At 38.1% G+C, this 23920-nt stretch overlaps 1 protein-coding gene across 1 annotated transcript in view; it reads left to right on the top strand.

Moving 5' to 3' along the window:
* The window catches only part of LOC131048800 (uncharacterized), a 240750-nt gene that overhangs the window by 37663 nt on the left and 179167 nt on the right, over positions 1-23920 (top strand). The window contains exon 3 of the mRNA XM_057982872.2: positions 10811-10868. Within this exon, the coding sequence (XP_057838855.1) occupies positions 10811-10868 (58 nt within the window). The remainder of the gene's footprint in view (positions 1-10810; positions 10869-23920) is intronic.

Below are 23920 nucleotides of genomic sequence, written 5' to 3'. Positions count from 1 at the left end.
AGTATTCAATGCCATTATTATTGATGGATTTACAATTTCATGTGTACCAAAATAATGTGGCAACTCAACTTAACCATGGGAGATCATAAGCAATGTGATGATTTCTATATTGTGGGGTTAGGAGACGTTGGCACATGGTTTTGGGTGCCCAATGGTTGGACTCACTTGTTGAGTTTTCATAGAACTATTAGTCCATGGAGCTGAAGCTTAAATCTGAAGGTAAAGATGTGGTGCTTAGAGGAATTTCTAGTGGAGCAACACAGGTGGTAACTACTAAAAGAATGGAAGACATTCTACAAAGGACAAGTTGCTTGTGAATTAAATTGTATAATCATGCCTACAAATTTATTCATGGGTAAGAAATGCAGTTATCATTTAGATATTCAAAATTTTTTGAATAAGCATCATGTGGTGTTTAGTGATTTGCCTCCAAGACTACCACTTGACAAAGGATTCCAATATACTATAGAGTTGAAGCCAAGCTCTAAGCTTGTCATGACCACTCCTTGCAGCCACCCAAGATGTACAAAGAAGATAGAAAAAAGCCATCAAAGAGCTCTTTGAGATGGATCACATTAGACCTAGTTTTAGCCCGTTTACCTCATATACGGTTCTTGTGATGAAAAAGGATGGCACAATGTGGATGTGTATTGGTTATAGAGCTTTGAAGAAGAGGACTATAAAAAACCTATGTTCCATGGAGTTTTGGAGACGGGGATGGCAGGGGACCTGTTTCCGGTATGGGGGTACTTTTGGGCCATTTTCGAGGGGACAACTATTAAAAAAATAGGGGGATTTTTAAAAATACAGAAAAATTTCAAATATGCATATCATAACAATGATAAATCATTCATCATAGACATTAATAAATACCAGTAGACTTGAATTGAGATCTCACATGAGAATCGGCAAACATTTTACCAAAATTCAAATGCTTTCTTTCATCATTATCAAATATCAGTAAACATATGTCATAAACATCCATAATAGACATAAATATTAAACAACCATAACTATGAAATGACATAAACTGTAAACAAAAAATATAGAAGTCCATAATTAGCTTTCCATAATAATGTCAAGATAGAACTAAAAAACTATATGGCTGTCCATAATCAGCACATGGTAGGTCTAAGTCTAAGAGTCTAAATCAAGGCCAGAGCTTGAGTCTCTGTCTAAGTTGCTGTCACTCTAAGGGGCTGCCTCAACTTGGAACCCCAACCGATTTTGGAGGTGTCTGCTCCTCAACCTGCATATCATCTTCAAGATTGACATCCCAACGAAAGGCTGGAGTCTGACGATACTCAGGAGTCTGGGGATCTTGTAGCTGCAATGCATTGTGAGAAGAGCTGAGTTCATTTTTGTGCTTTGATCTAAGGCCAAAATGGTCGGGCAGGTCTGATTTAGTTTATTTCAATATGCATTGAAATCCCCTAGACATTTATTTCCAATGCCAAAATGGTAGGGCAGGTCTGACAAGAAATGTCCCCTCTCATGACAGGGAATGGGCAGGGTATGGGAAAAAATCATTCCTGCGTCCCCTTTTTGTCCCTGGTAGGGGCACAGGGGTACCAAAGCAGCGGATGCATCCTTGTTTTGTCCCTGGTAGGGGCACAGGGGTACCAAAGCAGTGGATTGCTTCCCCGTGGAACATACTAAAAAAAAGTATCCTGTTCTCAAGATTGATGGGCTAATTGATGAATAGCATGGAGCTGTTGTATTTTTTGAAGATTGATTGGGCTACCATTAGATCAATGCTAGGGATGAGGATGTGCATAAAACAACTCTCAATTGTCGCTTTGGGCATTTTGAATTATTAGTCATGTCTTTTGGCTTAAAAAAGACACCAACTACTTTCCAATCCTGCATGAGCCATAGTTTCAGCAATAAATTAAGAAAATTTGTGTTGGTTTTCTTTGATGACATTTTGATTTTTAACAAGACTTGGGAAAATCATTTGAAGTGTCTAGATATCATCCTTGGAATATTATAACAACAAACCCTCTATGCAAAGGAATTAAAATGTAACTTTGGGGTGATAGAGATCCTTTACGTAGGCCATGCCTTTGGTGCTCAACATGTTTGAGTGGACTGATAGAAAATCCAAGCCATCTTGAAATGGCTTCATCCTACCACATTGATATAGCTGAGGGGATTATTTGGCCTTTGTAGCTATAATAGGAGATTTTTTAAGGGCTTATCACAGCTATTTGCAGTCTTAATTGATATGACAATGAATGGAGCTTTCGCATGGACATAACTGTTAAGTTCTTTCAAAATTCTGTGATCAAAATAGAAGAGATGGAGATATGATCTGAAAGTTGTATTTTTATCTGCTATAGTGTGATTTTAAAGATGCACCACACTTATCAATTTCGGTGTATGCATCCTCCTCAATGTAAGCATGTTATATAAGTGGATGAGGGGTTACGTAGTGAAGAGATATGTCTTCCCACGTGGGAAGACACATCTCTTCCCTACGTACCTCTCACCAAAACACATAAACTAATCATTGTTTACTTACCCGATCGGAAGGAGTGCAACTTGTTTGAAAATTGCTTTACCACCCGATACCATGAACGGTGTAACCGTTGGTCAAATGCGATAAGTTAACTTTGGTTTTATTTATCATTTGTTAACGTATATACTACAGTTTAACATATTAGTATATGTAATCAAATTAATATATATCGGTAGCATGAAATAGCACGACTGATTTTACAAAATTAACACTCCCTCTTAACTAGGGAGGACACATTTCATGTCTAGAGAAAGATCACAATTCATCCATTGATTGTGAAGAGAAGAGATATCACACCATAGTGATATTCAGAGATATGGTTCAACAATGAATATCAAGTCTCATGATACTCACCATAACTCATAGTTATCAAGTAAGGTATGTGCACTGGCATCAAGTCACATGATGCCTACCATACTGATAATGATTTCATGGCATGTCCACGAATATTATGTTCATAATATTCACCATGAAGATCTATATACTATCATGACATGTCCACAGATATCAAGTCACATGATATCCATCAAGATAGTTAAATTGATAATTGTAAAATCATCACCTTACAATATCAATTTGAAACAAGTGTTCATTATTGAAAAGTCGTCACCCTTCAATAATGTTCACAGAAGGCCCATGCAGTCATGGAGTCGCACACATGACAAATAAAAGAGTTTACACACTAAACATCTTTAAATATATTAGTATATCAGAATAAATGAGACTCTATCTCAAAATTAAATAACATTTTCAACCATACCAAGTTTATCTCTAAAGTGTTCAATCTTGATCCTGGAGAGAGGCTTGGTAAGAATGTCTACAATCTGATCACCTGTACTAATATAATTCAGTCGGATCACATTCCTTTCCACCATATCTCGAACATAGTGATAAGGAATCTCAATGTGTTTAGACCTTTCATGAAATATTGGGTTCATTGAAAGCTTGATGCAACTCTGATTGTCACTATAGATGACAGTAGGATTTAAGGGCTGAACAAACAGTCCTACAAGCAATTTCCGGAGCCATACAACTTCTCTTGCTCCCATGGAGGCTGCAATGTATTCAGCTTGTGTAGAACTCTGAGCAACTGAAGACTGTTTACTACATATCCATGAGATCATTCCTAATTCTAAACCGAAGCAACATCCTGATGTGCTTTTCCTGTCAACTATGCTTCCAGCCTAATCAGAATCAGTGAATCCATGTAGGTCAAGTTCTACATGTTTATATTTCAAACGAAAACCAATAGTTCCTCGAAGATATCTCAGAATATGCTTTGCAGCAACAAGATGTATTTCCCTGGGTTCACACATGAACTGACTTAGTGCATTAATAGCATAACATATACCAAGTCTTGTGTTTACCAAATACATCAGAGATCCAATAATCTGTCTATAGAGTGTAGGATCTGCAAACTCTGATTCTGTAGCTGTTTCCTTTAGCTTGTGTAGATTTGTCTCCATAGGTGTGGTCATGGATCTACAATCCAACATTCTAAATATCTTGAGTATATCAATGGTGTATTTTCCTTGATTAAGGATTATACTATCTGCCTGCGGCCAAACTTCCAATCCAAGGAAGTAGTGAAGAATTCCTAAATCTTTCATATCAAACTCAGAGGCTAATTCTTTCTTACATCGAGAAATACAATTATCCTCTCCTATGATTAGTAGATCATCAACATAAAGAATAAGAATTAATAATTCACCATTGATTACCTTGTAGTAGAGATTTGGATCTGCTTCATTCTTGGAAAACCCTAATTCCAAGAGATAGTGATCAATTCTTTCATACCATGCTCTGGGGGCCTGTTTCAGTCCATAAAGAGCTTTCTTTAATCTGTGGACATGTGATTCAGCCTTGTGAATCACAAAACCTTCAGGTTGCTCCAAATAAACTTCTTCTTCAATCTTACCATTCAGAAAAGCAGTCTTGACATCCATTTGATGGACTTTCCATCCTTTAGATGTTGCAATAGCCAAAACTGCTTGGACAAAAGTGTATCTGGAAATAGGAGCAAATGTCTTTCATAGTCAATACCTTCTTTCTGTGAGAAACCTCTGGCAACAAACCTTGCTTTGTGCTTCTCAATGCTGCCATCTGTTGCATGTTTGATTTTGAAGAGCCATTTAGAAGATACCACAGATTTGCCTTTAGGCCTAGGCACAATATCCTAGAGATCATTTTTTCAGAATTGACTGATACTCTTCTGACATAGCATCTTTCCAAACTTGATGCTTGAGCGCATCTCCAACACAGGAATGTTCTGCATCAATGATCTCACTCATCAAGGCAGTATAACTGGAAAATAGGTTAGGTCTCTTACTTTCTCTGAAGGTCCCCTTTGGAGCAGCATAATTTTCAGCTTCTTGAAGCATCTTTTTAGCCCAAAGTGGTCTCTTCCTAGTTTCAGGATAATGTTCTTCTAAAGGTAAGCCTTGAACTTCATGCTCAGCATCTTCAGCGGTCTCCCTCTGAATCTTAGGGGTGGAATCCTCATCCAAGCTTGTAGGAGGATCTTGGTGTTCTAATTCATTAGAACTTTTGGACCTCCTGAATGCTATGTCTTCCTCAAAGATGACATCTCTGCTTAGTTCAATTTGTCTTTGAATAGGTATGCATATTCTGTAGGCTTTAGAGGTTTCACTGTACCCAACAAATACTCCTTTCTTTCCAGAAGGTTCTAACTTTGACCTCTTTTCTTTGGGGACATGAATATAGACTGGACACCCAAAGATCCGGAAATGACTTATGCCAGGTTTGTTACCAGTAAAGGCTTCTTCAGGAGTTTTATTGTCAAGAAGAGAATGAGGACATCTATTTTGAATGTACACAGTTTTCCTAGATGCTTCAGCCCAAAATGAGGTTTCTATATTTTGGTCAAACAACATAGCCCTAGCAGCTTCTACTATAGTCCTATTCTTTCTTTCAGCTACCCCATTTTGTTGTGGGTTATATGGTACAGTTAACTCCCTGTTAATCCCAGCATTTATACAATAATCTTTAAACATATCAGAAGTGTATTCCCCCCCATTGTTTGTTCTTAAGGTTATGATGTTCTTACTTGTCATTTTCTGCAAGAGCTTTGAATTCCTTAAATTTAGAAAGGATTTCTTTAGACTTTTTGTACCTCAGAAAATATATCCAGGTCTTCCTAGAATAATCATCTACAAATATTACATAATATAAAAATCCCCCTAATGAGAGTAACATGGGTCCACATAAATGAGAATGAACTAATTCTAATAGATTTTTGGATTTACTGTTGCTAGAATTAAAAGACCCTTTAGTATTCTTTCCCAAGGCACACACTTGGAGGCTCCTTTAGATTTTTGACTTAGCTTGGGTAAGCCGATCACCATCTTCTCTATTGTGGGTAGGGCATGGAAGTGAAGGTGTCCTAATCTTCTGTGCCAAAGTTCATTTGAATTTGGAGTCTCATGAATCAAGGCTAGAGGTGGAGTGGTGCAAAGTTTGTAGAGGCTCCCTTGTGTTACTCCAATGGTGTGGGATTTCTTGATGGTGGAGTTCTTTGGCCAAGCAAGTACCTTTCCTTCCATAAAGGTTAATCTGTAACCCTTAGCTTCAAGTGCAAAAACTGAGACAAGGTTTCTCTTTATACCAGGTACAAATAGAACTCTAGTCAGCTATAGGGATATGCTTGACTTTAGGTTGATATTGCAAGTTCCTATTCCCATAACTGGATAATTTGAGTCATCACGAATTGTCACTTCTTCATTTGAATTTTCCACAAGTGTATCTAGGTGCTCACGAAATGCAGTGATGTGTAGAGATGCTCCGCTGTCAATCACCCATGTGTTTAAACTGGAGGTGACTTGACTAGAGAGGGCTGAGTAGAAGACTAGCTTCTCGGAATTACTCCCTTTCTTAATTTTTGCCATTGAAGCTTGTTGATTGATCCTGTCTGGGCACTTCATTGCATAGTGCCCATATTGGTCACATCTGAAACATTGTACTTCAGAAATGTCTCTCTTCTTCTTTGAAGACCTCTTCCCATTTGAGCTGTTGTCCCTTTTTCTCTTAAAGTTCTTCTTCTTTCCTTTCTTGTGGGAATTAGAGTTTAGAACTTGAATGTCTTCATTACCATTGTTTTGTTTTATTCCTCTTGTGACAAGCCGAGATTCCTCTTGAATGCAATCGGTTTTCAATCTATCAAACTTAGGAAATTTAGAATGAGCACTGATTCCTTGAATGAACGATTCCCATGAGGTAGGAAGTCCATTTAGGGCCATCATAGCATGTTCTTTGTTGTCTGCTAGATGTCCAATAGTGGATAGTTGATCCCTAAGCTCAGTGATCCTCAAGAAATAGGATGTAACTGTTTCTCCTTTATTCATCTTTATATGCTGTAGTTGATTCGTTAGGGTGAGAGCCGTGCTAGTGTTGTTGATTTCATAAATGTCAGCTAGTTCTTTGAACATCTGAAAGGCCGTCTCATATTTAGAAATAACTGGCACAATGTGGTCTCTCGTTGAATCCACAATTATCTTAAGGGCCTTCTCACTGTCCTTGCTCCACTGAATTTTCTCTGTATCATCAGAGGGTTCAGGAATTTCACTTTTGACATGGGATTCAATTTAATTTTCTTTCAAAACAAGCATGATCCTGAATTTCCAAGATACAAAATTTGATGCTCCATCTAATCTATCTTCAAACCTAACTCCGGTTGCCATTAGGATTTATAGGAATGTGATCTAGTAAGAGCCTGGTGAAAGTCTATGAGATCGTTACAGAATTTTAATATGGTCTTCCTTAACTTCGCTCTGATACCATGTTAAGTTCTTTCAAAATTCTGTGATCAAAATAGAAGAGATGGAGATATGATCTGAAAGTTGTATTTTTATATGCTATAGTGTGATTTTAAAGATGCACCACACTTATCAATTTCGGTGTATGCATCCTCCTCAATGTAAGCATGTTATATAAGTGGATGAGGGGTTACGTAGTGAAGAGATATGTCTTCCCACGTGGGGAGACACATCTCTTCCCTATGTACCTCTCACCATAGCACATAAACTAATCACTGTTTACTTACCCGATCAGAAGGAGTGCGACTTGTTTGAGAATCGCTTTACCACCCGATACCATGAACGGTGTAACCGTTGGTCAAATGCAATAAGTTAACTTTGGTTTTATTTATCATTTGTTAATGTATATACTACAGTTTAACATATTAGTATATGTAATCAAATTAATATATATCGGTAGCATGAAATAGCACGACCGATGTTACAAAATTAACTATAACAACTCAAGATATTTTTTGATAAAGTTAAGGAGGTAATGAGTTCATGCCCTATTCATGTTATCCTAGATTTTTCACAATTATTTGTTGTAGAATGTGATGCTTTAGATGAGGGAATTGACATTGTCTTGGTGTATAAAGGACATCTTGTGGTATTTGAAAGCAGAAAATTGAAAGAATTAGAAAAAAGATTCTCTCTATGACAAAGAGATGTTAGCTATTTTTCATGCCTTGGCTAAGTTTTGACAGTATTTTGTTTGTGGAAAATTTGGCATATATACATATATTCATATATACATACAATGAGAAGTTAGCTATTTTTCATGCCTGGGCTAAGTTTTGACAGTATATATTCATATATACACACACATAGACATATATATATATATATATATATATATATATATATATATATATATATATATATATATATATATATATATATATATATATATACACACACACCCATACATACATACATACATACATGCATACACACATACATACATTGTCCTGGGCATATGAAATCATAGTTTTCTTTTTGGTCATTATGCTTCTCTCATATTTATGTGGATAATCTGATTATTGAGAAATGCTGTTTCTGTGATAATATTGTCTTTTATTTTCTGGTCTTCATAATACAATAATTGCTTTGACTTCTATAGAATATTTCAATCACTGTCACACATCACATATATAGTCACTGTCATTTGTCAAAGGTTTATCCTTCAATTGTTGGTCTAAGACTCTGTATTTCTTCCTGAAGTTGCTGCCTTGTCTATGGTTCTTGTGTTGTCAACAACATTGTTTATCTCACTTGCTTATTAATTTATTCTTAATCATGTGTCACTCTTTGTAATGGTTTGAGACATACGATTGATGATCTTTAGCTTTAGCCCAATATCAAAAATATCTTCTTCAAACAATCTCTTAATATTGATTTATTTGACATCAATGACAACATTTCCAACAATATTAACAATACTAGACGGAGTCTTGTTTGGGGACATCACATACACAGAGAGAATTTTAAGGGCTTTTTGTGATGCATTGCTAGTAGGTCACCCAGGATTTTGAAAGATGTACAAACAAATTAGGGAAAGGTTCTCATGGAAGGGCCTCAAAGAAACTTCCTTAGAGATAGATAATGCTTGACTTGTTAGCAAAATAAAGCATAAAATGTTTTTCCAATAGGTTTGCTTCAGCCCTTGCCTATCCCAAATCAGAATGAGAAAGTATATCCAAGGATTTCACAATAAGCCTTCCCAAGATATAGTAGAAAGATTGCATTTATGTTGTCATGGATAGATTAACTTAGTGGATTTATGTTGTTTATGTTGTTTTTTTTAGATCAGATTGATAGCAATTAACCGAATTAACACAGAGAACAAGAAGAACACCAGAATATCCTGGGAAAACCTTCCTCTTGAAGGTGAAAAACCCAGCAATGAAATCTCTGATTGTATTAGGTAAATAAGTATAAGTATCACTTTACACAAATGCGCTTCACTTCTTGAAGCTGTATAAATAGGTCATACACAGCTGCACATGAAATCCTAACAGCACTAGGGCATCCGAATGCAGAAGGTGCTGATCTGATCTGCTGTGAACATTCGTTCTCCAAGAATGAGTTCGCTATATCAAATAATGGCTTTGCTGTGTTTTAGATTGAGTTCGCTATATCAAATAATGGCTTTGCTGTGTTTTAGATTGAGTTCGCTAGCCAAGATGGAAATTTGCTGATCAAGGAATGATTCGCTGATGAAGTTCACTATATCAAATAATGGCTTTGCTGTGTGCTAGACTGAGTTCGCTAGCCAAGAAGGAAATTTGCTGATCAAGGAATGATTCGCAGATGAAGTTCGCTCTGCTGATGAGAGTTGTAATTCTCTGATTGATGATCCTAGGAATGAATCTTGCACTTCATATATATATGGGGGAGACACCTCTTCACAAGAAGTCGGCTCCTCAAATCAATTTACATTTTACAAGAATTGGCGGACATGTATAGGGTCGGTCAGATAAGATATCAATTACAATTTTCAAAAGCAGTTTAACATATCGGTGAATATATGAGATCATAACTTGGACCTATAGTTGTCTAAGGCCTTTAGGCCAATGAGACAATTATGTAAGCTATGTCGGCGCATAGAAGGATCCGACCATAGCTACAACATCAACAGTTTATGTATTTTGTGGAAAGAGTAAACACCATATTATTATTGAAAATTCTTTGAAACTTACCATTTTTTGATAAACATGATTTGAAGTTGACATTCGTCCTTTTATACATGTAGCATTGATATGCTTGCTTCCTTTGTGATAAAGGCTGTTCTTCATTTGGGTGCTACTATTTCCATTTGTCCTTCATATTGTATGAGTGCTAATGATGTATAGTCATATGCCACAGATTTCTCATATTTCATTCTTTTTGTTCTATTATTCAACCACCATATCTTTGAAGCATCCATGTAAATCTTTGAAAGATTTGTTACTTTAAGGCTACGGGAAGTTAGTGCCTTTTTGTCTAAAATCATTCTTATTCGTTTAATTCAAATCCTTTCACAACATCCTATAATTGGTTATGTAAAGGTTAAAGAATGTGATTGGTGCATGTTTTGGTCTCTGCTTGTGAATAATCTTTGAATGAGGCTCCCACAGATCTTGGGATCCATAAATTTGACATTAAATAACAAAACTGGATATGCAAGCCATTATGATGCTGAATGAAACCAACAAAAAATTGTGAAGAGATTTTTTTAGTCAAAGAGTGTGAATGATACAATTTATGGTCTGAACTTGAACCAAGTTTTCTGTTGTGAGATGATAACTTTGCAGCCATTAATCTCAAATTCCCTATTTTTGAAGTTTAATAAGAAAATGGGATATGCAAGTTGATATGATGTTACATGGAACCAGTGAAAGCAAGCTTAGAATAAATATATTTTTGGAGACCAAATTTTATTCTTTTATTCATATTGAAAACTTAAGAATGTCGAATGATTTCACTTTGGTTGCAGAATCTGTGCATAAGCTGTGGTGGACTTGTTCCTCCCGAATCATTGGTTCCAAATTATGGTTAGTATTGAGGACTCAATTTATTGCCTTTATTTTTCTCTTGTCAATGAAATGGTTGGCAAAAGTATCATCAAAATGTGCAAATTTAAATCCTATTAATATCATATATTCTAGCATAGAACGTACTTAAGCAAATTGTGAGGTCATAAAGTAGTTTTATGCATTGCTCTAAATTCCTCTTGTAGTAAACCTTTCTTGTATTCTCCTCATTGTCAGAAGGTTTCATGATAATTTTGTTTAGCTTTAATACAACACAGGCTGTTTGGCAAATGCCATAAAAATAAAGTATGCATAAATTGTTTCTGCATATATATTAATGTGTTGATCCCATGCATTATGGATCTATTTATATATGCTTGGTACTTGTTGCAAGATAAGAATATATTAATCTTGTTTTCTCTTCTATTTGATAAAACAAATACTTGAATCAATGAGAGAGATAACAAGTCATACTGGACAAAGGAGTAAAAATATATCCTTCTTGACACATGGAGTTATTACACAGGCAGACTAGAGATGATTTGTCAAAGATCTGACTCCTTCCTAGATTACACTAGGGCCACTTAATAGATTCGACTATTGCCACAACTGACTCCTATAACTACCCGAAAGATGACAAACAATTAATACATTGAAGGATGCAACCATATTAACAAAACATAATAAAGGCATCGCATGCTGTCTACATAATCCCCTCCAAAAGAAAAAGTTGTCTTTATACCACATATAAAACAAGCATAAAGTAACATTTGGTAAGACTATCCAAACTTGTGATGGCGTTGTAAATGAAGGAGAGCTTGGTTGCTGATGTTTCTCAGTAGCAGCCATAATAGCTTTATTGTAATCTGATTTGTCCACAGCTAGTGAATGTTCCACAATGAAAGATGAGCAGAAATCTGCAATGCTTGTTTCAGCTGGAAGTAGAAAGGAAAAACAATGGAGAAAACCCGAAGTACATGAGCAGTATAATTAGAACTAACATATCCATTATGCATGCCAATGTAAGGAGAATGCCTTTGCCAAGGGCCATACAATTTAATGAATTAGGGTTGAGGACCAAACAAACAAGGAACCCCATTTGACAGTATACTGGACTATGAAAGGGCTTCACCCAATTGATCACTAAGCCTAGACAGGACTATAGGCCCCACAATATTATACTCAAAAAGAAAATTTTGTTCAATATACTTATATGCCATTAATGTACTTTAACCAAATTTTCTAGCTTATTGGAAGGACTTGCTATTATCAAAGTCATGTTTTGAGGAAGAACCAACTGTATAAGGGTGAACAAATGTAGCAGAAGAGTCAGTAATTATTTCCATAGGATACAGAGACAAGGATTGGTCGGTAGCTATGCAGTAGACTGTGCAATAGAAGGTGAAGGAGCATGTTCTATTACTTCAACAAGGCATGACAAACATTACATAACATCAAGGAAGAGAGAAAATTAGGCCATATAGTAGGAGTGAAAATAACTGAAGGTTGTACAACACAACTAGCCCATAATGATCGTACAACAACAATAAAGGAAAGGAGATGAATAGATTTTACATCATGAGAAGCAGTTTGTATGACATAAATTGGAGTAGTTGTAAGATGACGAGTATTTGAAGAAGTTGTACGATGAAGAAAGCAAATTGGAGGGTTTTGTGATGAAGAAAATTTTAAATTTTAGATCAGACTGTAGCAAATTAACTAGCAAGAACAGAAAGTAAGTTAATGTGCACAAGAAACACCAAGAATACCCTGGGAAAACCTCCCTCTTGGAGGTTAAAAACCCAGCTATAACTCTCAGATCTTATTAAGCAATAATCAAATGTATCTTTACAATGAGCTTCAACACTTGAAGCAATCGGCAAACTATGCACGGTAGTATAATGAACTTATCTGCAATACATAGGATGTTGCTGTCACAAACAGGGTTGCAGTCACAGAGATGAAGATTGCTGATTGAGGTTTGCTGTCTTCAAGAATAGTTCGCTGTCACACAAATGATGATCGCTGTCACTCAGATGATGATCGTTGTCCTTCAGATGATGATCACTGTCCTTCCAGTGATGATCGCTATCACTGGAAATCAGTTCGCTTTCCTTAAGTTGTAGTTCGCTGACTCAGAGAACAGTCTACTGAATGAAGGAGATAATTCGTTGTGTGTTTTTGAACAATGAGATTGTCGTTACATATGTGTGAAACTCTAGCCTTCCAATTTACCTTAGGTCGGCTTTACAACGACAATACAACACTTAAGGTTGGCGCCAATATGGATAGGTCATGTTTAAACAGAAATTATTTAAGCCTTCTACGGCTGGCAGGGCCATACACACGCTAGGTGTGCTAGGTCGACCCTAGAAGGGCTCCGACCTAGCTACATGCATCAACAGAAAACCCTTTTTTGGACAGACTGTACAATGGTGACAAGTTAATGTTGGGCATATGACAGAGTAGGATGAGGAAGGTTGCATGAGGAGCATGAAGTTTGACCATATGATGACTGTGGACCGTATGACAACAATGGACCATATGATGGCAAATGTTTTCTCTTCTATCTGATAAAACTAATACTTGAATTAATGTTAGAGATGATATTGCATGCCAAACAAACGAGTGAAAGTATATCTTTTTTCATAGATGAAGTTATTAGAGAAGTAGATGAGAGATGGTAAGCTAAGGATCTGACTCCTTTATTTGACTATGCTAAGGCCATTTAAAAGACTTGATCGTTGCCATGAGAACATAATCATCCATCAATCAACTTTTGTATCTACTCGAAAGGTGACAAACAATTAATACATAGTTAGATCCAATCATATTAACAAAATATAATAAAAGCATTATATCTTGACTACAATTCAATTCTGGTTTACCATGTCCCAAATATCAACTTTTTAATTGTATTAAAATGCATTTTAGGTTTTTTAAGGCTTGAAATGTTAGGTGTGATTCTAGAGTTTGTGCCTTGCTTCCTCTTATCATCCCACAGCTCAGTCTCCTAGCCTTAGACATGAGCACTATTAGATCTTATATTTGTACTTTCATATCGATTTATGATGACACCAATCACTCCTCCTTTTCAGGCGTGAACAGAGAATTTTGATGAGACTTGTCTCTTATCTTTCCTACGCTACTCAGCACATGCTCGTTGGGGATCTTGTTCCCCCCACTCGGCTGTTCGTATTGGTTTCCTGACCATGTGTTGGTTGTCCACAATTATACTGTATTTTTGTTTTCGTTTTTTATCATTTTGGGCCTGTCTATGATTTTCTCCTCCTATAACTTTCTGGTCTATATTGAAGTGCTCGAGTCCCATTGACCTATGTTTGGTCATCCATGGACATTAATATAATTTATTTTCTTTCTTTTCATTTTGTCTTTCTTGAATAATGAGCATGCTTTGATGATAATTTTTTTGTATGCTACATGAATCCCTGCTTGTCACTTTAGGGTTTCTGCAAGAGGATGTACTTGGAACTTCTCAATATCTTATGTAGGAGACTTACCCTGGATGTAAAGAGAGATTCATTTTTGTTAGGAGCTACTCAAGTCCTGCTCATCATTGCATACCTCATATAAAAATTGTCACCTTTTTAGATGCCACATTTTGGATATGTTCATTGGGATTTTGGGTTGATTGAGTAGGAAAGTAATATTAGTAATCTGTGATTTTGCTTCTTGTTAAGATGGCTGTCTATGTAATTATGTGAGAGCATTTTACTGTGTGATTAAAAAGTTCATGATAATTTTTATGCCCGACTGACTTGGAATATGGTTATACCTATGAGTGTCTTTGGGTTCATGTGTCACATGAATGAAATTCAATAAAGGTAAGAACCTATAGCTTATGAGCTCATCGTATGTATTTCTCCAGGCATAGGGGTGCGTTGCCTGTAGGATTCAGGATATTATGTTGTATGGCAGGAACAATTACCAACATCAAACAAATCTTTCCCTCGTAAATCCTTCCCAATTTGGTCCATGGAAGATGTCTACAAAACGAGTGCCACAGCAGAATGTGCATATAAGGAGGCAGTGTCCAGATGGCATAAACACTGGCAAATTTTTAAAATATTTTATAGAAACTGATCCATATACTATGAATGGAAGTTTAATGTATGGATAGCCATCATTTTCTCACTATTGTAATGTGATTTTACCAAATATTTATTCTGACCTTGTCTTGGATGAAATTAGGATGATACTATGACATCATGAGGGAAGTAAAGCTCTTTGCAGTATCTCACACTGAACACTTGTTTAATATTTTTAAAATAAGATCGAAGCGAATTGGAGGCTTCTATATTTATCAACACATTTTAGTAATGTATAGAGTAATGATATGGGATGACTATATTAAGATTCATAATTTTGATTTGTAACTGACAACAGTTCTTGTAAGATTTTTGGCTAAGACAAATTTAGCAAGAAACATGATTGGGTTTATGTTTACTAAGGAATTCAATGAATTATGTATTACAATCAAGAAAGGAAAACATTTTGTTTAATGGCTCATCCATAGTCTTGTCAGTAAATGACATACTTAATCTCCACAGATCCTTTTAAGAAGTTGAAGGAACAGAAGCATAAATTTTTTATTAACAATATGTTGATGTCTTGTGATTAGGCACTGAAGCTCTGATTTGGGATTTTTGACTTCTAGAGGTTGAGTAATCTGTAAAACATCCTCCCTTAACTCAGAGAGGGTCTCTTAAAAATTGGAAGTGGCTTAATATGCAAGAACAAGTAAAATATGCCATATTAAATGTGACACATTTAACTTTAATGAGAGTAGAAAAGACAAAGTGAAATAATGTATCAACCTGTGATACATTAGTTATCTAAATCATCCTCAATTTTTGGAAGGCATGGCTATTGATCATGGTTAATCAGGGACATCCTAAGATTTACAGGTAAGGTTTTAATGCAAAGAGAAATACATTTGTTTTAATGTTTGGTAAGGTATTCTCGATGAATTATGTTCTAGAAGTGAAGAAAACTAAACAATTTGTCAAATGGCTTAGACAGCTTGTAGATATATAATGTTTCTAATCTTGTGTGATGCATATAAGTTTTGAGAAAAGCACAGAATCCTTATCAAGAATATGTTGATGCTTCGTGACTTGGTACTAAAGCCTGTGATTCACAGTTTTCAAAAGTAAAAGATTGAGTGCAACAAGTTGCCTGAGATTCAGAGAGGGTAATCAAGATCCTAGGAGTATCTGGGGGACAACAATCTAAATTACTAGAACTTATGTGCGTTGTTAGTGAAAGCAACTCATGAGAATGATTTCATTATAAGAATAATTGCCAAATGGAACTATGACTGAAAATAGAGCAGATTATTGTAGCGAGGTACACAACTTACGAGAACAGAGAGCTGTCACTTAAGTCAGATTTGTCACTTGATAACTATATTGAGATTGGTCACTGTGCAATAGCAAGTAAAGAATGCATTGGATAAAATATAATTACATTTTGCTTTTTATGAGAAATAAAAAGCCCTGTCATGAAAAGCCCTTAAAGGGGAATTTGTGTCTGCTAGGATTTATTCATTATATGGCATTGCCACCATTTCAATTTGTGAAAAGCATGGATGCTCTTTATATTCAGTTGTATTTGATCATGTGCATATTAAGATTTATAGATGAGGTAGAATGCAGAAAGAACACATTTGAGCTAATGTTTATTAGCTTATTCTATATGCATTGTGCTATACAATTCAGGAAAAAGAAGCTTTTTGTCAAATGGCTCAACTGATATTTTGTGCTTAATCTTGATGTATTCTGAGAACTGAGAAGTAAAGAAGCACAAAAATATATCAAATATATGTTGATACATTGTAACAGCCACTAAAACAGTAAGACCTCTTAATTATGGTTTTTGACCGTAAAAGTTTGAGTATAGCATCTTGCCTGAGATTCACAGAGGGTTTTTGAACAACTGTAGTGAAAAGATTGGACATGCATTAGCAAAAAATGTGTTCCTTAGATTGAATATAATTACACCTTACCATCTATGTGATTTAAAGGGCCTCTTAGTCAAATCTCATGCCTTCAAAAATGATTCATTAGATGACATCATTTGACATACATTATCTCCACAATTTGTCAATAGTATGAATATTGGTCATTTTCTAAACCTTAGGATTATGTCTCTGATGCCACACAAACATCTATATTCTCAAATATCTCAATTCCATCAACTAATTTTACAAATATCTGAGTTTGCTCTGTTTATTCTAAACTCAGTGTTTTGTTGACGTGGATGAAATCGCATTGCTGCAAACTCCATACGGCCAACGCAGAATAGAATAGCCGATTGATTATCCTACTCTCTCTTGAGATAAGGAAGTCTCTAATGTTGTTTTCTAAGTTTGATCAAAGGAGACTACCTCAAGGTTTCTTTTGTCAGGTCTTGACTGCGGGATCTCTCAGTGGCTTGATGTGTTTATGCTGGAAACACAAGGGGACTTACGATTTGCAACAAGCTAGTCTGCTGTGATTCTCGAATTACGCAATAAAGAGCAAAAGGAAAGGTTTAGGAGATCTAAAACTAACAACACGGGTATGCGGGTAGACAGATTCAACATAACCAATTCCTGCTTGGCCAGAATGGCTCACAACCTTGCAGGAATGGTGCAATCTTCAAAGGAACTTGGAAGATTTTCAGATTGGAGACGCACGGCTAAGCACCCAATTTTGGCGCAGCTCAGACGGACACCTGCAATTGAACTAAGCACAATCGAAGGCTCAGGTTAACCACACAAAAGGATACACAATCAGCATATCCTCAGTGGTATGAGCCCGAATCTATCAAATACCTACACACCCAAAACATAAAGATGTATCTAAAATGCTGAAAGAAACCATGCAAACAGGATGAAAACAAGACAATAAACACCAAATCAATGTTTATATATTGATCTCATCTGCCTATTACAACAATTTCAGCAGCATCTCTATGCTACTGCTAAGATCTAACCTATTCTAACTCTAAAATCTAACTATCTAACAATCTCTCAATCTCTAACAATCTAACCCTTTACAGAAGAAAGGCCTCTGCCTTTTATAGATATTACAATTTTGAATCAGAGGCCAGGATGGACTGCATCCAAGGGTCCTGATCTGTCTTCCAGAAGCTGATAGCCTTGACCAATGCTGAATTAATTCTCAGTTATCCAACCAGCACCTATCTCAACTACTTGCCACTATTTGGCTTTAATTCAAGCCTATCCAATTTTCTTGGTGGTTGGGAATAGTTATCCACAAAAATATCTTGCACAGGACCCATAGGCAGTTTACAATAAAGCAGTTTCAGCCTTTTAGGAATTGAATTCCTTGAATTAAATCCATCTGTGTCTCTTTTCTCGAGAATGCATAGACCGAGTGTTCTTTTGCCTTTTGCCTCCAATTCTGCCAGTGGACTTCATCTTTGTTCAACGACACGGTTCCCAATGCTCGGTTGTTCTTGGGCTCCTGCATCTTTTCTTTTCCAATCTTCAGCGCCTGGCCTTGAATCACGATCCTTCCTCGATTTGCATTTCAGGTCTTTCTCCTGGTTCTTCGATGACATCCTGCGATCAACCAATTTCATTTCATTAAATCAATTTGAAAAATTAAATAATTTAATTTTAAGAAACATTAATTTTAATTACGACGTCTGGCTTGAGAAGCTCTTCGTGAGATGTATCTTGAAAATGCTTCTCCTTCTCTTCGATTGTGAAATCTGATCCTTGGTTTTGATGGTGTTTGGGCGATTTACTTCTACGTGTTTTTACCTTTGGAGTCTTGGGCGTTTTAAATGGGTTTATGGCGTGATTCTGGAGGTTTGGAGAACTTCTGCAGATTTTAAAACTCTAACTCATGCTTTGTGGTAAATTTTGGAGAACGGAGGGCACCTTTGAAATTTGCAAAAGCTTCGGACCCTTTGGCGTTTTTGCAAATTTGGAGTATTGAAACTTTTTGCGAATTTTCAAAACCTTTCACTTTTGGCTCATGGGTCCGATTTGGAGGACTTAAGGCAAATTTCGGACCTTTGCCATCCTTTTGCAAATTTCGGAGCTTACATATATTTCGCAAATTTTAAAGGCAAATTCGGACCCAAGGGCCACTTTGCAGATCTTCACGTTTTTTAGTTTTCTCCCCAAGGTCCGAAAATGAGCATCTAAAGTGTTTTTCGGAGCTTGAAGCGCTTTGGCGAATTTCGGATCTGAAATGTGTTTTGCAAATTTCGGAGCTTACATATATTTTGCAAAAATTGCGATTTTCAAACATTTCGCCCCTAGGGTCCGAAAATGGGACTTCACGTTTTACCTTTCCTAGGGGTCCGAAAATGGACTTTCGCGCTTTCGGAGCTGGAGGCGCTTTTGAAAGATTTCGCACTTTAAACTTTTCTTGGGGGGTCCGAAAATGGATCTAAGTGCCTTTTCGGACTTTCGGACCTAGTGCGTCCTTTTTTTTAAAAAAACATTTCGCCCTTTTGAAAAATCTCGGACCTGGGGTCCGAAAATAAGGTTTTAAGTGATTTCGAGGGGCGGAGGCGTTTTGCGTTTTAAACTTCGGACCTGGGGTGCGTTTTAAACATTTCGCGATTCACTTTAAACGCAGGGGTCCGAAAAGAACTTAAGGGACTTTTCAGAGCAAAGCACTATCTTGTTTTAAAACGTTTCACGATTTAAACTTCGGACCTGGGGCGTGTTTTAAACATTTCGCGATTTTGTCATATTTAGAAATTTCGGCCCCAGGGTCCGAAATTGAGCATATGGAATATAACATTTAAGTATAAGAAATTCTTATACTTTAAGTTATATTCCATATATACTTTCAGGATGTTTGAGAGTGGTTTCGGCCCTCCAGGAGTTATATTGCAAATTCTAGTTTTTTGAGGTTTCCTCATTTTTCAGAGTTAGCCAAATTTCAGGATCAAGACATTCCAGACTTAACCAAATTTCAGGACAGGACAGAAAGGCACAAACTGGGGGGTCCCTGTCCAAGATGGGGATGGGTGTGCGGTTCGCACAACATGTTCCTAACAAGCATTGAGCTCCCTAAGCATGTTAATGGATGGAATGCTCATGGACAGAAGCTGCCATTTTTTCTGTTTTTAGAATGGATTGCATCTGAAGAATAATATGTGAATTGAATTGCATGATAAAAGGTAACTTCACTGTAATGTTATTTCATTCCCTGGATTAATAAGGAAAATTTTGAGACCAAATTCATGCACATCCCATCTGCATTAAAACCCTATCTCCCACCTGAACCAACAAGCACTTACCCAACATGAAAAGGATGATTGGATTAAGGGAAAATTCTTTGAGGAGACCTGTTGATGTGTGTTTTAGGCACATAACATTACATAATAAATTACCAAGATAATTTACCCCCTCTTGAACAAAATCACCTCAGATGCTAAGAATGAGATCAACTAAAATGATTCCAAGGTTTCTACATGTCAGGTCTTGACAAGTGGGTAACTCAATGGTCGATGTGAATTGCTGTGTTCACTTGGGGACTTATGCAAGTGTTTGGATTATCATGAATGATGCGGAGTAGTTGTGCTGACAACTTAAGATTTATCAATATGGCTCTGGACTTACTTCTTACTAAAAAAGGGAGAAAAGGAATAGGGTTCAGGAAATCTATTCTAAGCCTAGGAATGTAGGAAATGATGAACAAATCTAGTGGAATCAAACTAGGCGAGGTCTCACAAACAGGTATTGACACAAACTTAGTGCAATCGTCTAAGGTATACATAAGGATTTTCAGGCTATCACCATCAAACGTTGACACCATCCAAGTTGATGCTTGTCAAGGGACGTATAATAGTTGAAGTTAAGCTTACTCAAATTTCCAGTTGACCACACAAGGCACGCTTATCAGCGGAAAGAGGCTAGTGGTATGGATCAAGGATTCCACACAAATATATTCAACAAATCTTTCACTCAATCTAACATACATGAAAATAAATTCTAAACTAAAATTCTAATCTAACTTGGAGGAATTGAGAGCCATGAATGCAAATACAACACTTGAAGAGCAAAATCACCAACAATTGAACAATGATTATGATTCAAATAGCTGCAACATATACCAACAATTCTACAAAAACTCTCTTACAAATGAGAGACAAGGAGGCATATATAGAGTCTCTTACAAAATGGATGGCCAAGATTGATACAAGATCAACGGTCGAGATCATGCCAACAAAACCCTAGAATTGCCCTAATTAGGGTTCACATAAAAAATGATGCGACCTCCATATGCCCAATAAAAAGATACCTAGTCATTAAATAGGGAATCTTCTAGAAGATTCCTCCTGGATCTCTCTCTCTCTCTCCTAGCATACTCCAAGAATCTAGCCAATATTGAATCTAACTCCTCCATGGAAATGCTAGGCAAGGTATCTTGTTGTAAATCAATCACGTTCAGTGAATCCGAGCAAGCATCCAAAGTGTTCTCCCAATCTGGCATGAGCTTTTGCGAACTATGAACATGAATCAACAAAGAGACCAAGTCGTCTATTTGACTCTTCTTCAAAGAGTCCAACTGGCAAAAATACATAAATTTCATTTGGTCTCTTAATTCGGCTAAGTGTAAACCACTAGCATCACTAACATTAACACCCAATAATTCCTCAATCGAGGCAAGGATCTTCATTTGAATGTCCTGAATCGATCCCTCCATCTCCATACAACTCGACTGGGAGCTCTCATAAGTTGATTTCTTCACGGCTAATGAACAATACCATCCATGGCAATCGTATATGTCTCCACTGTGCACAATGTTCTCGCTGACCAAGGTGGAATTAGGAATATTCTTCAAAGCCTGGAGGCGTGGAATAGTCTTCTCTTGAATATGCCGAAATTCTTTCCAAACTCCTTCCAAATACTGGATTTTGAATACGGGCCCCGGTGTGCTATCATATGCATGGACAAATTGACTAAGGAAATCATCTGCCTGCTTTCTTGTATTCTCAATCCATTTTTCCACCTCCGAGAGTGTATCTCTCGCTGCCTCATAGTGTGAATGCATTCCATGGTCAACTGCAATAGGGGAAATAAGGGTGGGATTTTCACGCCTTATCCCTCCAATATACTCTCTAAGTCTGATATTCTCTTCTCTGTACCTTTCTTTCTCCGCAATCTCTCTGTCTAACCTTGCATCGATTGCATTGAGGTTTTTGTTTACCTTACTGGGTAAACAGGAAGAATACAAAAATCGAACAGCAAGGCACAATGCAAATACAAAAGAAGTACCAGAATAAGCTTGCCATTAATGTCAAAAGATGTTCATATTATAATCTGTCGTTAACATTACATGTCCTCCGACACCCGGAGGTGGTACAATATATGACAGCCGAAGGGGTGCGACACAACCGTCGCGACTCCAACTACCTACCCGTCGGCTAACTGACTATCAATAATTAACATTACTAAACTATACATTTTTTCCGATAACATCATCCCCCCCAAAAAAGAAGTCGTCTCCGACGACTAACAACAAAATGGAGACAATGCATATATACACCCAAAACAAAGTCAAGGAGGGCGCTGAGGAAGCGTCCCTGAAGTCGAAGGCTGGGATGCTGGTGTCTGGGCCGCCAGGCGGGCGCGGAGGTCATAAACCTGCCGAGTGCGTGCTGCCACATCCCGCTCCGCCACCAACACCTTCTCCAAAGCCGTCTTCACCATATGCGCAGCTTCCAGCAACTCCTTCTCCTTGGTATTCGCGGACTCTGTCATACCGACCAACTGAGTCTGCAACAAACCCCGCTCTGCAGTAACAGCATCCAACTCCTGCTGCACAAGGCTCCGCGCACTCTGCTCCTCAGACAGGCGGATGTCAACCGCAACCTTCTCTGCACGGGCTCTCTCAAGCTGTGCTAACAATTGCGTCCTCTCGGCTGCCCAGGAAGCCTGTTGTCTGGCGAGATCTCTCTCTATCTCTGTACGAGCAGCCTCGCGGACCGCGGACTCATGCTGCGTCTGCCGCAGTGCATAGTAGGCATCCCTGTAAATCTGCTCAATCTGTCGGACGAGAGTAGTCACCCTACCCTCCACGACGGGCTGAGGCACACTCCAAGCCTCAAGCATTGCATCTGTCTGAATAGCTGGCCACCCCTGTGACTCAAAGCATGTGGCAAAAGCTGTCGAACAGCCTACCCGCATAAACTGGAGGACCTGCTCTAATTCCTCCACAACCTGCTGCAAAGCTCGCGTCTGAGCCGTTGCCACCACTCGCCGACCGCTCGTCACCATATCTGCTAAGTAAGCCTCAATGTCCTCCCCATCCTGCCCCGAAGGCTGGGACCCCGATATAGGTGCAAGGGGCTCGAGTGGGATCAAAACTGCTGCATCTTGCTGGCACCAAGGTGTCTCCTCTACCCCCGCCTGCTCCTGGATAGCAGGGATGACTTCTCCTATCTCCTGCCCTACTGCTGGTACCGGTGTCTCACCCGATGAAACCTCCAAGTCTACCACCTCCGTCAGAGGCTCTCGCCGAGGTGAGAGTACAGCAGCTCCTACTGGTGGCATCACCGTCATCTGAAATCGTCGGGTCAGCCAACTCCCCATAGCCACCATCGATGGATCCGTACTCAACACCTCCGGGCCTCTCTCCACCTCGAAAGTGTGTCTCTCCAGGGGCTCCTCCAACAAAGAGGTAGACACAGTCACTATTGCCTCGGATCCCACAACGTCCAGCCGCACCTGAGGCTCTGCGTCGACCACCTCCCTGTGCTCCTCTTCTGCCACTACTTGCTGCGGTGATCCGCACGACTCCGCCGTGCCTTCTGTGCGTGCCTCTATGGCCGGAGGCAATCCCGCGGGTGGCGCACTAGCCTGCGGAGGTGGTACGATGGAAGGTGATGCCACCTGTTGCATTGGCCCAAGTGCAACGGGTGTGCGGCCCTCCCCAAAAGCTGGAATCGACGTGCCTCCCACTCCTGCGGATGACCTCACAAGTGTGCCAAGTGGTAGTGAGGGTGGCGCAAACAAGACTCGCTCCCCCGTGGGCTCCATCCCCCCTCTTCTGTCGCCCTACTACTATTATCCT

This window comes from Cryptomeria japonica, chromosome 8, assembly GCF_030272615.1.
Source record: "Cryptomeria japonica chromosome 8, Sugi_1.0, whole genome shotgun sequence".
Taxonomy (NCBI): domain Eukaryota; kingdom Viridiplantae; phylum Streptophyta; class Pinopsida; order Cupressales; family Cupressaceae; genus Cryptomeria; species Cryptomeria japonica.
Note: the sequence above shows the minus strand (reverse complement) of the source record. Positions and strands in the feature narration are given on the sequence as shown.